The sequence below is a fragment of the Maniola jurtina genome, chromosome 12 (genome assembly GCF_905333055.1).
Source record: "Maniola jurtina chromosome 12, ilManJurt1.1, whole genome shotgun sequence".
Taxonomy (NCBI): domain Eukaryota; kingdom Metazoa; phylum Arthropoda; class Insecta; order Lepidoptera; family Nymphalidae; genus Maniola; species Maniola jurtina.
Window position 1 is genome coordinate 422,602 of NC_060040.1, and position 16,003 is coordinate 438,604.

General features: G+C 36.2%; 2 protein-coding genes across 2 annotated transcripts in view; both read right to left on the reverse strand.

Annotated features, from left to right (window-relative positions):
- Window positions 1-91: 91 nt before the first annotated feature.
- Window positions 92-4,356, reverse strand: LOC123870268 (organic cation transporter protein-like). Its single transcript, XM_045913497.1, has 7 exons — window positions 4,020-4,356; window positions 3,067-3,301; window positions 2,720-2,975; window positions 2,310-2,638; window positions 1,845-2,139; window positions 1,311-1,492; window positions 92-1,238 (listed from the first exon to the last, which is right to left on the reverse strand). The coding sequence occupies exons 1-7, from the start codon at window positions 4,250-4,252 to the stop codon at window positions 1,044-1,046; spliced, it is 1,725 nt and encodes a 574-aa protein (XP_045769453.1). The 5' UTR covers window positions 4,253-4,356; the 3' UTR covers window positions 92-1,043.
- Window positions 4,357-4,719: 363 nt separating this feature from the next.
- The window catches only part of LOC123870275 (organic cation transporter protein-like), a 28,115-nt gene continuing 16,831 nt past the window's right edge, over window positions 4,720-16,003 (reverse strand). The window contains exons 6-7 of the mRNA XM_045913505.1: window positions 6,173-6,354; window positions 4,720-5,609 (exon numbers count right to left, since the gene is read on the reverse strand). Coding sequence (XP_045769461.1) covers window positions 5,436-5,609; window positions 6,173-6,354 — 356 coding nt within the window. The 3' untranslated portion in view covers window positions 4,720-5,435. The remainder of the gene's footprint in view (window positions 5,610-6,172; window positions 6,355-16,003) is intronic.

A 16,003-nucleotide genomic window follows, 5' to 3' on the forward strand; every position in this document is an offset into this window, starting at 1 on the left:
ATGGACTATAACAGCAGAGTAGCTTCGTCACTCCTATATTAAGCTTCATCTTCTCGACCATCTGGCTTCGCATTTGAACAGAGAAGCTGTGGGATCGGGATGCTCAAATTTTGTTCCAGTAATGATTTATTCCAATGATGAAACTTAATTATGCCATTTTTGCCCGGTAATACTTTGCAACCAGCACCACAACGTTACCGCCAAGACTTAGCTACGGCAAGAAAACTAAAAGTGATAGGATTCCGCTAACATCAACGCATACACTTCCTAATTTTTTTAAATACTCAAAATTTCCTTCAAAAGTAAGGCGACTCGAAACTTTACACCTACTTACTAGGAGTAGGTATTTATTATCAGTAGTAAAATTGTAATAAAATGTGACGTTGGTTTTCGGCTTGCTACAGTTGCTTATGATTTGCAAATAATCATAATAAAATTATGATAAAGATAAAATAGACAGAGATTTAAACAAAAGCAACGCTGATTGCTTTATTAGTTCCTTTTAACTTGTTAAATTCTCTCTCCCTCGTAATCCTCATTGCTGAGGGTCGTGACCACGTTACATTAATCACATAATGGCATTGTTAACATGCTATTAATCAATAATCAATAATCGTTCGAGAAAGATTGAGTGAACCTGACGGTATTTTTAATCTTCTTTTCAAAAGATGTCGAAACGTTAACGTCATAGTTTGGTTGCAGTGTAAAAATAAAACAATTTTATCTTGACCCGAAGTATTTGAGCCCAGGACATTCTGTCCTAGTCATAGGAGCCTAATATAATATATTAAAATATTGTCATTTTAAAACGCGTCATTTCTAAATATTTAGTCTTTCAAGGTCTGTACCAACTTTATTATTAAACATTTGTGTAATTTTTTATTATCGATGTTAAAGCGATGCTTTAATTAAGTAAGTACATTTACGATTGCGCTTCATTTTGTTTTTGTTGAGTTAGGTCCATTGCTATCACACTGGACGGAAATCAAATTACGGACAAGTAGAACGCGCTGGTCAGACTGGTCTAAAAATGTCATTTCACTCTATTCCTTCACAACTAATGTTTCCATTTTTACAGCATCATCATTTTTTGATTTTATTTTTCCTATTGCTTCAGCTTCAGCTAAAGTGTCTGGCAGCTTCATACCTAGCGTCTCTGGTTGGGTAAATACCAATAGTGCTGACAGTAGGGCCATACCAGCGAACATGAATGATGGAGTCCCGTGCCAGTAGTCCTTCTGAAATATGCAAGTATATTGATATTTTGCCCAACTTTAAGAATTATTGTAATTCTTGAAGGTTATACTTACAAGTACTGGTGTAAGGGGTGCCGTGATGGATCCTATGCGACCAACCATAGAAGAAAAAGCAAGTAACGTATGCCTGAATTCTGTTGGATACAATTCTGAGGTAAACAAATATAGAGATGTCATCGCAGTTGAAACGCTAAACTTTCCCAACAAATATATTATAAGTCGAAAAACGGTCATTTCTGAAATAAACAAAGACAATTTAATGAACAATAATTAAACTCTGCAAAAACTAATTAATCGTAAGTAGAAGCTTAGACCGTTCAATTTTACAGATGCTTCAAATGAATACGGATATACATGTTACACTTTAGATATATTATATTACGCTTCTATCGAAAATGTAAGGAACTTTGTTTAATCACAACGATATAACCGTATTGACCTTTATGATACTATGGGTATCATCAGTAGCTCACGTTTAAGATTTGTGCACGTGATAGGTACATGGAATTTAGTTTTTTAAAGCATATTTATTTAAACTGTAACAAAAAAATCTTACAATCTTATTATTAAATATCTTTTAGTACATACCACTAGGAATAAAGACGAAGGCAATGTTGCATATAGCACATATTAAATAGCAAGATGATATGGTTGCTTTTCTACCAATTTTATCCAGGACCAAAACTGCTGTGTAAAATCCAGGTATTTCTACACCACATGTCAATATATAGTTTAAATGTATGGTGTCGGAGAGGCCAGTAGAGTTGATGGACAGTCCGTAGTAGACGAAGATGGCAGTGATCCACCAAATGGGCGTGGTGCATACTCTTCTCAGTAAAACTGGTGATCTTATTATAGTACGCACTAATCCAGGGCCTTCAAACTAAAAAACAAAAAATATTTTTAATAGTAGTAAAACAAAATAAGATGCTAAAGTGTACAATGAAAAATAACAAATATAATTATTGATAATTTGGTAATAATTGATATAGAAAAACGAATTAGCAAAAACTGTATCATTAAAAAGTCAATCAAATAGTAAAATTAACTTACTTTAGGAGCAGTGACAGAATTTTCTGATGACTTCAATAGAGTGCTCAAGGATTTATCACTGATATTTGTTTTGTTTAATCTTGCAACAGTCTGCAGTACATCTTTAGCTTCAGAGAACTTGTGTTTCGAAAGTAGCCATCGTAAGCTTTCAGAGAGCAACCAGTAATAAGATATTATCAACAAGCAAGGAATATTTAGTGCCATTAGCATGGAACGCCAAGGTGGTATCAGCCAGGCTACGCTGCCAAGAATTACCTGACCGAGACCGAATAGTGCTGATGATGTAGCACTTGTGACGACGCGATACTTTTGGCCAACTAGCTCTGTAGCTAAAAATAAATAAACCTAATATTTAGCAAAGTTTAAATAAACACGATAGTAAAATATAATATAATATTAGTGATATTTACCAAAAATGTAAGCCGTACTATAAACTCCAGCCCCAAGAGTAGTTTGCAAAATTTGAAGTATCAGGTACATTGTGTAGTTGACGGAGAACGCGCGGATGAGACCAAAAATGCCCAGGTTAAGAACACTTATGACAAGGGCAAACCTTCGACCGAAGTGATCCGAAATATAGCCAGTTATAGGTAATACCAGCAGAGTACCTATACTATTTAAAGTTCCTGCGAGAGCCCGCAGCCAATCTTGACATGCAAGATCGAACTAAAAAAATGCAAAATTAATCAAGTATGAACTTTTAATAGAACAGTCGAAAATCTATACTGTCTATATTTATCATCATGGAGATACTAACTTCATATACAACTGTATTGTTATGGGAGTATACAAATCCTTCACAAGCAATGGTGTTTGAGTTATTAAATAGGGTGGCGGGACAATAACTCAAGGTTCCGTTACTTTGCACATCCAGCGGAGAATACCTCTGACAACCAGCAAATCCTTTATCAGTCTTTGGTATTGTGTTTATGATCCATTCAGGGTAGTAATCATGCGACTTGCCAATTTCCCCGCATTCTGGGATTCGACATCTAGAAAAATTTGTTTAGAATGACTAAAATTAAATTGAAAACAACTACTATCATGCATTTTTATTAGCTTTACCTGACCAGTTCAGAGCTTACTGACGCACACATTCAAGTTTTGAATGACTATCAAAAGAAAAATAAAACCGACTTCAAAAACCACAAACACTAAAAAGTAAAAAAATATTTTTTGTTTAGTGTGAAGCTCGCCCGACTTCATACCTAGGTACATTACACGTATAGCTAAACAAAAATTATTTTTTACTTTTTAGTGTTTGTGGTTTTTGAAGTCGGTTTTATTTTTCTTTTGAATTTTTTTTATTTTACAATTTTTAGTGGCCCCACTGTACTATAATATTATGCTATACCCAGCTAAAACCCTACTGTTTACTAAGCTATTACATTGATCGCGAGCAATTTGCTCTTATCCATTGAGGAGTTCTGTTCTCCATCTCCGAAGATATTCATCAGATCTTCACCAAATTTATATGGGACCACCTGCACAGTATACCCTTTGGAAAAAAAATCAAAATCGGGCCTTTGAGTAAACGGGGAACATACATTAAAAAAAAAATGATTCCGACGAATTGAGAACCTCCTCCTTTTTTGAAGTCGGTTAAAAATTAAAATGAAAACACACATCAAGCATTTTTATTAGCTTTACCTGACACACCGCTATATTATATGAATATATTTTTATTCATTCTTTTCTTTTTAGTATTACCTGTGAGGTGTATCAGCTGCTGAGAAGACGTATTCGTTCGAGAAAGTAGCCATCACAATAGGTATAGCAACCAGAAGAATGTTGCGCAGTTGGAACCAACCGAACTGCCCCAACTCATTCGTCAAAACATCATCAAGGTCCAAAGGGTTTCCATCTTCTGTTGTCTTACCGTTGTCTGTATTTATTTTATTATGTAATTGTGTTTCCACATCACTTTTCTGATCTTTCAACATTTAGTTTAACGTGTTTCAATTCGATAAAGAATACGCTACCAGCTACGCGCACTACTAAATATACATATAAATATTCACGATTAATCTTAGTAATGAGAATGCCCATCTCCGTCTCGACCGTTAACCCGAGAACTTATCAATATTTATCAAATCGGAAGCAGTTTAACCGAGACTATGTTATTTTTGTGACTGTATCCACCTATAATTGTTTAACAGGGCTCTCTCCGTTACTTACTCCATACAATCGTATTTCTAATTTCATTTGAATATTACGCAACCAAAGTCCATGAAATTTTGCTTATTTTCTTGACATATTCTAGAAACTAATATCGGTGTTTTAGATTTGTGTGTTTGTAAAAGTATGTTATTAAAATAACACACTTTTCTTACTCGTAGTTTTTAAACACGAACAAAACGTAATTTATTATTATGAAAAGTGAGAATAGGCACGAATTAAAATGAAAAAAATGTTTCAACACTGGTCATTTTATTAATTCTTACAAGCTAAAAAACAACAATTTGCAGAAAAATTAATACTGTAATATAGATGATTAATAATTGCAGTCTATTCACATTACATTTATTACATTGTATTAATATTTTGCTCGTCAGTTATACACGACCCTTTATATCTATCCCATCTCTGTTTTCATCTTGTCGTTTGAGTATATATTTTCTGCATAACAGTTCTAACAGTGTCTTTTTCTGACAAAACAATCTGTGCCTAGTTGACACACCTTCGGAAATTGAATTGAACTAATAATATGAAACCCGAAAAATCTGAATTTCTCAAGATATTGTTACGTTCATTATATTGAGATCCAAATTATTTATTTATTGATCTGCTTTTAAAATGACTTTTTATTCTAAATCCTTTTTTATCGAGTTAAATACTTTTAATCCATTTATTGCATAATCTTTTAATGTTTTCAATATACATTAATATATCTGGAAAATTATTGATTTTAGTAACGACATATTTTTCGAGTAATCCTCTTATACTTTGCAAATCTTACTGATTCGAGTATACTCATAAATATTATCTTACTTATTAACGACAGATAATAGTTTCTTAAAAATTACTTTAATTTTCTACGACAGTCTTATTTACTTCACTATTTAACATAATAATGTTTTCACAAATTTATTTATTAAGTACTACGATATTATAATTTTTTATCTTTCAGCTTTTCACAGATTCGTCATTCGTCCTCACTGGCTTTCCTATAGCTTCGGCCTCGGCTAGAGTATCCGGCAGTCTCAAACCTAGCGTCTCTGGTTGGGTGAACACCAACAGTGCTGATACTATGGCCATACCGGCGAACATGAATGAGGGGATCCCATGCCAATAGTCCATCTGAAATAATAAAATTTGTCACTTTGTGCTCTAAATTTTTAAATCAATTACTAATTTTTCTTTTGACTTGTTCCACGTACATGCAAATGCATACGGCAAATTGCTCTTTCGGTAAAAAAACCGGCCAAGTGCGAGTCTGACTCGCGCACCGGGGATTCCGTACTCGGGTATTTTTTTCGACACTTTGCACGATTAATCGAAAACTATTATGCATAAAAATAAATAAAAATCTGTTTTAGAATGTACAGGTAAAGCCATTTCATATGATACTACATAACCACAAATTTACGGTTTTCGGATTTATTCCTTTACTTGTGCTATAAGACCTATCTATCTGCCAAATTTCATGATTGACCTAGTCAACGGGAAGTACCCTATACCCTAGTTTCTTGACAGACACGACCGACGGACGGACGGACAGACGGACAGACAGACAACAAAGTGATCCTATAAGGGTTCTTTTTTCCTTTTGAGGTACGGAACCCTAAAAAGTATAAAATCGAATTGAATAAAAAATATTTTTATTTATCTAATTAATTTTTTAAATTTATTGTATTACTTACAAGAACTGGAGTTAGGGGTGCAACTACCGACCCGATCCGACCAACCATGGAAGAGAAGGCGAGTAACGAATGCCTGAACTCTGTAGGATACAGTTCTGATGTGTACAAGTACATAGATGTCATCACAGTTGAAATGGTGAACTTCCCCAACAAGTATACTAGCAGCCGTGGAACCGTCAAATCTGAAGACAGACAAGCGCAGTATAGTGCATCATGATGATCAACCCATTGCCGGCCCACTACTGAGCACGGGCCTCTTCCTGGCTCACTTCCTTTGTGCCACGCTGGCCAATGCGGATTGGCACACTTTAGAATTCAAAAAAAAAAATTCAAAATTCAAAATGTTTTTATTCAATTAGACTTTTACAAGTTCTTTCGAATCGTCAAAAGCATCTACCACTGGTTCGGAATGCCTTTCCTACCGAGAAGAACCAGCAAGAAACTCGGCGGTTGCTCTTTTCAAAGATTTGATATACAATATTATGCCATGTATAAAAGCAATTGAAGTCCTGCGCATTGCTGGAGCGAATCGAAGTTCAAATCCACGCTTTTTTATCATTTACATAATCTTCGATAGTATAATATGCTTTTCTCAGGAGCATATTTTTAATAGATTTTTTGAACCTGTGTAAAGGCAAGTCCAAAATTGACTGAGGAATTTTGTTATAGAAGATTATACCCATTCCCACAAATGACTTTTGGACCTTCCTGAGACGGAGCGTAGGAGTCGCAAGCCTGTTACGGTGTCTAGTCAGCCTGTTGTGTAGATCGCCAACCCTCTTGTAACTAAGAATATTTTGTCTTACAAAAATTATGTTGTTGTAAATATATTGAGAGGCTACGGTAAGGATACCTATTTCCTTAAATTTTTCTCGAAGTGAATCGCGTGGTTTTAAGTTATAAATTGCGCGTATTGCCCTTTTCTGTAATACAAAAATTCTCCCAATATCTGCCGCTCTACCCCATATTAAGATTCCATAAGACATAATACTATGAAAATAAGCAAAATATACTATCTTTGCGGTCTCCACGTCAGTTAATTGTCGAATCTTTCTAACCGCGTAAGCAGCAGAGCTTAGTTTGCCAGCAAGAGTTGATATATGGGTGCCCCATTGCAGCTTCGCATCTAAGGTTATCCCCAAAAATGTAGTAGTCTCTTCCATTTTCAAAATATCATTATTTATCATTAAATTAATGTTACTTGTGTTCTTGGTATTGGGCAGTGCGAATTCAATACACTTAGTTTTTTTTGCATTTAAAAGTAGATTATTTACAGTAAACCAGTGAGTTACCTGAGATATGGCACCATTTATATCGTCAAAATTGTCCTTATTTCTATCGACTTTAAAAATCAAAGACGTATCGTCAGCAAATAGTACGATATCGCAAATATTTTGGACTACATATGGTAAATCGTTTATGTATACTAAGAACATGAAAGGACCTAGAATAGAGCCTTGAGGAACACCCATTAGTGAGGCTGATCCGGATGACTTCACATCATTCACACATACTGTTTGAATACGATCACTAAGATAGGACGCAATGAGACCAAGCGCAGTGTCTTTGATTCCATAGTGGCTCAATTTAACTAAAAGAGTCTCGTGCTCAACGCAATCAAATGCCTTGGATAAATCACAGAAAATACCAATGGCATTCTGTGACCCCTCCCACGCATTGAATATATGCTTTAACAGCATTGCGGCCGCGTCGGTTGTTGATCGACCTTTAGTGAAGCCATACTGTTCAGAATGGAGTAGCTTATTTAAATTGAAATGCTGAAGCAGTTGGTTGAGCATGATTTTCTCAAATATCTTGCTCAGTGTTGGCAAAATTGAAATTGGCCTGTAATTGTTTGGGTCACTTTTGCTACCCGATTTAAAAAGAGGTATCAATTTACTACATTTCATGAGATCTGGAAAAGCGCCTGTATCCACAGACTCATTAAAAATTAAGGCTAGATATGGCGCAATAATATCAATAATATTGTTAATTATTTTTACTGATATTCCCCACAGATCTCCGGTTTTTTTGCTTTGTAAAGATTTGAACACTTTAACAATGTCATATGGAGTAACGTATTCAAACCTAAACAACACACCGCATTCAGTGACATTGGCCCTGTAAGCGCCCTCTAGTTACTTAAGTTATTATTATATATTTAATTACGCTATCATACATACACACATACAAACACTCACGCACACATAAAATTCCATCCTATTACCCGCTCTTTCACCCCGCTCCTGTCAGTTACCTTTGAACCGGCGTTTACGCACGTCGAGTCTGAAACCCGCTAACTGCGTGACGCCCGCTGTACAAAACGCCACGCGCCGCTTGTGTAAAAAACTCATATAACGCTAAATTAATCACGCAAAAACCCGCTATTAAACTGTAAAAACGCTACGCTAAGTAAATAACTTAAAATCACATAAACTTTAAAATTAAGTGAAGTGTTCTGCGAATCAGTGCTTCGAAGAAACTATCCACGGAATACGAGAAAGGGAAGACTCCAAACCACCGGTGACCTATCCTGCCTAAATCCAGGTATTTATCCTACAATTTCTCTGGTCCTATCGCACCGTATCCTATTTCTCTTCCTACAATCGTATTCATATACAATTCAACACTAAACACGCTATTTATTGTATATTTCAATATTCATTGCAATAGAATTACGTTCGGAACATAGGTACCGCCGCTAACAAAAATATACAAAAATCTTGTATAATTACGCATATTTATGTTTAGATCCACGCATTACATTATATTAACGCATTATATATAATTATTTATGTATATTTTTCAATATTTAAAGATTAAAACTTTTTATATCTACCTACAACTAACTCATTATAAAAATTATATCGAAATATTAATTCGCCTGTATTGAGTCTTATTCGCTTGAAATAACGTTTATTTTCGCATATCAGATATCAGAATGTCGAAATCTAACGAAACCATTGTTAGATTAGAGGCTAAGAAAGAATTCTTGTTTTTATCAATTCAACAAATATATGATTTAAGTCTGAAGGTGAGTGATCCTGTGAACAAAACGAATTTCTTGTCTCGCGTTCAAAGTTTAGAAAAATTACGTCAAGATTTCGCGATAGTTATAGACGATTTAATTTCAGCCTATTTGAAACATGACCCTCTTTATACGCCGAACTATGCCCCGCTAGGCGCATTTGACACATTATACTGTCAAATTCAATATACTCTAAATGAAATTAAAAGTGAATCCGCTGTGTCACAGTTTGACAACCAATACAGTTTGTTAAATAAAAAATTACCTCCACTGAATTTAAAAACATTTGATGGCTGTCCGTCAAAATGGACTGTCTTTTACGAAAACTTTTTGAACTTAATACATAACAACAATAGACTCACTGACGTACAGAAAGTCCAATACTTAGTTAGTTGCTTAACTGATAAGGCGCTTTTGGTTTGTTCTGGTATACCACCCACCTCTGAGAATTATCTTATTATATGGAACGCATTATTAGAGAAATATCAAGATACTAGAGTGCAAGCTACTCAATACATAGATACGATTTTAAATTGCAAACAAAATCAACCGCTCGAATCTTTTATTGATCAATTTTGTTCCGCGCAAGCGGCACTGCAACGCCTAGAAATACCAGATTTATCAGACTTTATGATTACGCACATTGCACTCTCAAAGTTAAGTAAAGATGTTGTCTCATTATTTGAACAAAATCATAAACACATTAAAATACCTACTTTTTCCGATTTAAATAACTTTCTAAAAGAACAATTAAAAATACAAACTTTACGCTCCGTTCAAGTTAACACTCAAACTCCAAATAAAAAACCTAATTCATATAAACCTAAATCGCAAACTCAGACTTATACGAGTACAGTCAGCAACAACAATAATTATAATTTAAATTCTCAAAATACTCAACGTAAGTGCATAATCTGTAAAAATCAAGACGCTCATCCGCTTTACAAGTGTGAGGTTTTTAAAAACCAAGACGCTAAAACTAAGCTAGACATAGTGAGAAAAAATAGATTTTGTGAGTTCTGTCTAGGATTTCATTTAAAATTCCGCTGTAAGAGCCAAGGTCGATGTGGGAATTGTGCATCTAGCTCACATCACAGTCTGTTATGTAGCTCTTTTTCTAAGCCTAGGTATGAACCCGGGACCTCACAGTCACATGCCACCGCTTACTCACCGAACCGCTATGGTGCTAACGACAGTAACACTCCGATACAGATGCCACCGCAGAATGATAAATCTAGTGATTTGCCAAAGATTACAGCACCACCTCCCGCACCTCACGCTCCGCCAACTAATCCTACAGAATTAGCACTTTCGGTGACTACCTCTTCACGCAATTACTCAAAAGATACTACTGTACTTTTACCTACCGCGAAAGTAAATGTATGTAGTAACAATACGCAATACGCTATCCGTTTATTTTTAGATACAGGTTCAATGACTAATTTTATATCAAAAGAATGTTGCCAACGCTTAAATTTGAAAATTAAATTCGCTCCGTCAGTTGTAAAAGGCATTGGTCAAACAGAAAGCACATCCCTGGGATTCGTCACATTTAAAATTTACTCTCGCTTTGACTCACGCTGTTCTTATACTATTACCGCTAGGGTGATAGACACAATTACCGACCACTTACCAAACGCTCGTATCGATGTTTCCCAGTTAACTCATTTACACGCATTGCCATTGGCTGACGACGATTATCATACTCCAGGGCCGATCGATTGCCTAATCGGTAATGAACTGTTCCCCTTCTTGCTTGGGTGTGACAGAGTGGTCTCGCCTCGTTCGTCTGTAGTCGCAGTTCAAAGCACGCTAGGCTACATACTGATGGGGAGAGCAGACTGCGCAGCTCACAACTCGACTCACCGCTCAAACGATTTTAAAACTTTTTTATGTCACACAGACTCTCCGTCACTTGATGAAATTACTGAACGCTTTTGGTCATTAGAAAATGTACCTAATAAAATTCACATAAGCCCTGATGATGAAGCATGTGAACGCATCTTTAAAGATACTTACTCACGCGATGAAACAGGCCGATATACTGTTCACTTACCCTTTAAAGATGATCCCGCTAAACTCGGTGACTCATACTCGATCGCCAAACTCCGCTTTCTTCAATTAGAGAAGAAGTTAAACGCTAATCCCGCTCTTCGTAAAGATTATAACGCAACCATTCAGTCATACATAGACAAAGGTTATCTCACGAAAGTAGACAACCCTTCACGCGATATAAATTGTTATTATATTCCGCACAGAGCTGTTTATCGCCCTGATAAGCAGACTTCGAAAACTCGTATCGTTCTAAACGCTTCAAGTCGAACTACCTCCGGAAAATCGCTTAACGATTTATTATATGTAGGTCCTAATTTACAAAATAACATATTTGAACTCTTAATAAATTTACGCTTATTCTCAATCGCAGTAACCGCAGATATTGAAAAACATTATTTTCAATTAAATTTATCGCCCGCGCATCACGCTTTTCAAAGAATTCTTTTTAGATTTGACACTGATCAATCTATTGACACTTATAACTTCACCGTAGTATCATTTGGAGTATCTAGTTCACCTTATCTCGCCATGAGAGTCGTGCGTCAGCTAGCTGAAGACAGCATTGACAGGTACCCGCTCGCAGCTAATGAAGCTACTCATCACATGTACATGGACGATTACATAAACTCAATCGATGGTTTTGAGAAAGCCAAAGAAACTTATCATGAAATGGTCGATATGTTCAACTCGGGTGGTTTCAATTTAACCAAATGGATCTCCAATGACACTAAATTTCTAAATGAAGTTCCTAGCTCTCATAAAAATCCGCACGCAATTAATTTTGATTCAGATGCTCAAGACGTTACAAAAATAGTAGGAATGCAGTGGCATCCTAAACTCGATACTTTTACTTTTAAAATCAACGCTAAGGAAAGTCCACGCGATTATACAAAACGCTTAATTCTTTCGATTACCGCGCGCCTGTTCGATCCAATCGGTCTAATAGGTCCTGTTACCGCTTTTATGAAACTTCTCGTCCAAGAATGTTGGAAATTAAATCTCGACTGGGATACTCCAGTACCCAGCTCAATCGCTCAACAGTTTGAACAATTTTGTAATGAATTACCACATTTAGAACAAATCAAAATTCCACGCTACGTAGGTATGAACTCTGAATCTCATGTAACGCTCATAGGTTTTTCTGACGCTAGTGAAAAATGCTATGGAGCCGCCGTTTACATACGCGTAAGTTCAGATGAACATTCTTCTGGATCTATTCATTTGCTCGCTTCAAAATCTAGAGTCGCACCGCTTAAGAAAACATCACTCGCTCGACTCGAGCTTTGCGCATCTCTTCTATTAGCCAGTTTAATTGATTTGATACGTGAAACTCTTAGCAAGCGCTGCAAAATAAATAACATTTACGCATTTTCGGACTCTACAGTAGCTCTTTCATGGCTGCATTCTCCCGCATATAAATACCATACATTCGTTGCCAATAGGATTACCGAAATTAATTCAAAGTTATCTGCTGAACATTGGTATCATATAAAAGGACGCGAAAATCCTGCGGACATTATATCTCGTCCAGTCACGCCGAAAGAATTATTAGAACGCAAACTTTGGTTTAACGCTCCTCAGTGGACAACGCATCCTATATCGCGATGGCCCATAACGCCTTTTCAAGTAAACGCTCACAATGAAAATTTTGAAGAAGCAAAAATTACTGTTCTAGCAGTTGAAACTTCTGTTTCCGACGCTCATCATCCGATTGATATTTTAGCCGAACGCTCTTCTAGCTGGTCTAAATTATTGCGCACCATTGTTTACATGTTAAGATTCTCCAAACGCTTAAAATCACGCGGTTCTATTACAGTTTCAGATCTAGATTTTGCAGAAACTTATATAATTCGCTATGTTCAAAATAAACATTTTTCTCAAGATATTCACGCTCTCAAAAATAATAAACCTTGCTCGAAATCGATCTTAAAACTTAACCCATTTCTCGCAGACGACATCATCAGAGTTGGTGGTCGTTTAAGCAATTCGCAATTAAATTTTGGTCAAAAACATCCAATAATCTTACCTTCTAAAGACCGCATCACTCAACTAATAGTTGATTATTATCATATCACTAATTTGCATACAGGACCCGCGTTATTACTCGCTTTACTCAGACAGAAGTTCTGGATCATTGCTGCCAGAAACTTGGTTCGACAACGTGTACACAAATGCAATATTTGTTTTCGCGCTAACCCTCAATCTACTTTTCCACAAATGGGAGAGTTACCCGCTTTTAGAGTAGCGCAAGTTAAAGCCTTCGTTCACACCGCTGTGGACTACATGGGACCTTTCTTTGTAACTCACATTCGCCGCCGAGGTATTAAAAGTCATAAAGCGTACGTCTGCATATTTACATGCATGACTACCAAGGCAGTACACCTAGAATTAGTCTCAGATCTTAGTTCTGACTTATTTCTTGCAGCTTTTTTGAGACTAAGCGCACGCAAAGGCCCTGTAAGTCTAATATACAGCGATGGAGCTACTACATTTTTTGGTGCTAAACGCAAATTAGATGAACTTTACACTCTCATACAGTCCAATGCTCATAAAAATTTCATTGAAAATCGCCTCGCAGAACATCGTATTCAATTTAAACATAGCCCGCCTTACGGCCCGCATTTTAATGGTCTTAGCGAAATTAACGTTCGCTGTGTAAAAACGCATTTATACAAGGTAGTAGGGACACAAATCCTTACTTATGAAGAATTAAATACAATTATAATTCAAATCGAAAACTTATTAAATAGTAGACCATTATGTATTTTAAGCTCTGATCCGTCAGATCTTTCCGCACTTACGCCCAATCATTTTCTCAATCTCACTCCCGCAAAATATTTACCTGTCGAGGATTTAACGGATATTCCCGACAGCCGCTTATCCCGCTATCAATTGTTAACTAAAATTACTTGTTCTTTCTGGAAACGCTGGAGCCAAGAATATTTGACTTCTTTACAACACAGACAAAAGTGGAATACTCCATCCAACCCTGTGAGTCTTGGAGCTGTTGTTGTAATCAAAGACTCCAACGTTCATCCTCTTTCCTGGCCTCTAGGAGTTATAGAAGAACTCTATCCAGGGAAAGACAGTATAATTCGAGCAGTCAAAGTTAGAACGCGTTCCGGAAGCTACATCAGACCTGTAGTTCGGATATGCCCTCTACCTTCTCAATAGGCTGCTATTAACTCTATTTAAACGCTTTTAACGCTATAATTTTTATCTCTCTGTCTTGCAATTCGTTCTGTTTAGAGGATTACCTCTAGGCGGGGGAAGTTGTAAGCGCCCTCTAGTTACTTAAGTTATTATTATATATTTAATTACGCTATCATACATACACACATACAAACACTCACGCACACATAAAATTCCATCCTATTACCCGCTCTTTCACCCCGCTCCTGTCAGTTACCTTTGAACCGGCGTTTACGCACGTCGAGTCTGAAACCCGCTAACTGCGTGACGCCCGCTGTACAAAACGCCACGCGCCGCTTGTGTAAAAAACTCATATAACGCTAAATTAATCACGCAAAAACCCGCTATTAAACTGTAAAAACGCTACGCTAAGTAAATAACTTAAAATCACATAAACTTTAAAATTAAGTGAAGTGTTCTGCGAATCAGTGCTTCGAAGAAACTATCCACGGAATACGAGAAAGGGAAGACTCCAAACCACCGGTGACCTATCCTGCCTAAATCCAGGTATTTATCCTACAGGCCCTGAGAAGATCATAGGCTTCTGTTGGTGAAGAGCTAAGGGAACTAGTAGTGATGACTGGAATGTTCTGGAAAAAATTCTCAAATGTATTTGCAATTTCAATATTGGAGTCAATAATACGGTTATTAATTTTTAGCTCCAATTTATTGTTATGCACTTTTTGTTTCCCAGTTTCATCCGTGATGATATCCCAAGCTGCTTTAATTTTATAATTAAATTAATAAAATTAAATTAATTTAATTTTATAATTATAATAGAGAACATGGAAAACTCTCAGGCATGCAGGTTTCACGATGTTTTCCTTCACCGTTAAAGCAAGTGATATTTAATTGCTTAAAACGCACATAACTGAAAAGTTAGAGGTGTGTGCCTTCCGATTAGGAGTCGGATGTTCTAACCACTAGGCTATCACAGCTTCATAGTAAATCAAAGAGTAATTCAAAATGTATGATCATTTTGAGAACTCATTTGCCATTTTTGCCAGCAAGTAGGTACACAAAGCAAAACAAATCGGTAACCAGGCAACACAACGAAGTATTATGTGTGTGCATAACTCGTTTACTTATTATTTTACACCTATCTCTCTTTAATGAATTGTCGGTCTCTTTTCACCATACCTACTTGCAATAATTACAAATTACATATTTCGCTGATTGTGCCACAGCAGGCACTAGGTAGTATTGCCGCTTACCCACGCTGATAGAATCCGATCGTCGAAGCACAATAATGTCAGAGTAAAATGGCCTTAAACCACCTTGAGATAACGTCTAAAATTCACGACTTTAATTAGCAGTTTTCACTTGCAGTGCTGGCTGTAGATATGTGGACGAATTTAAGCTTTAAAATTAAGGACTATTATAGTTATACTTCATCACTGAAATGTTTCGAGCCCACAAAACGATAAATTATGCGGTGTAGGTATGTTGATGTCCCATTTTTTAAATCTAACCTACCTATTTTATAAATTATTGTCAAATAGAACTTGAGCACGCGGATTAATAGATCTTAGTAGTGAATTCATTTATGGTGTATT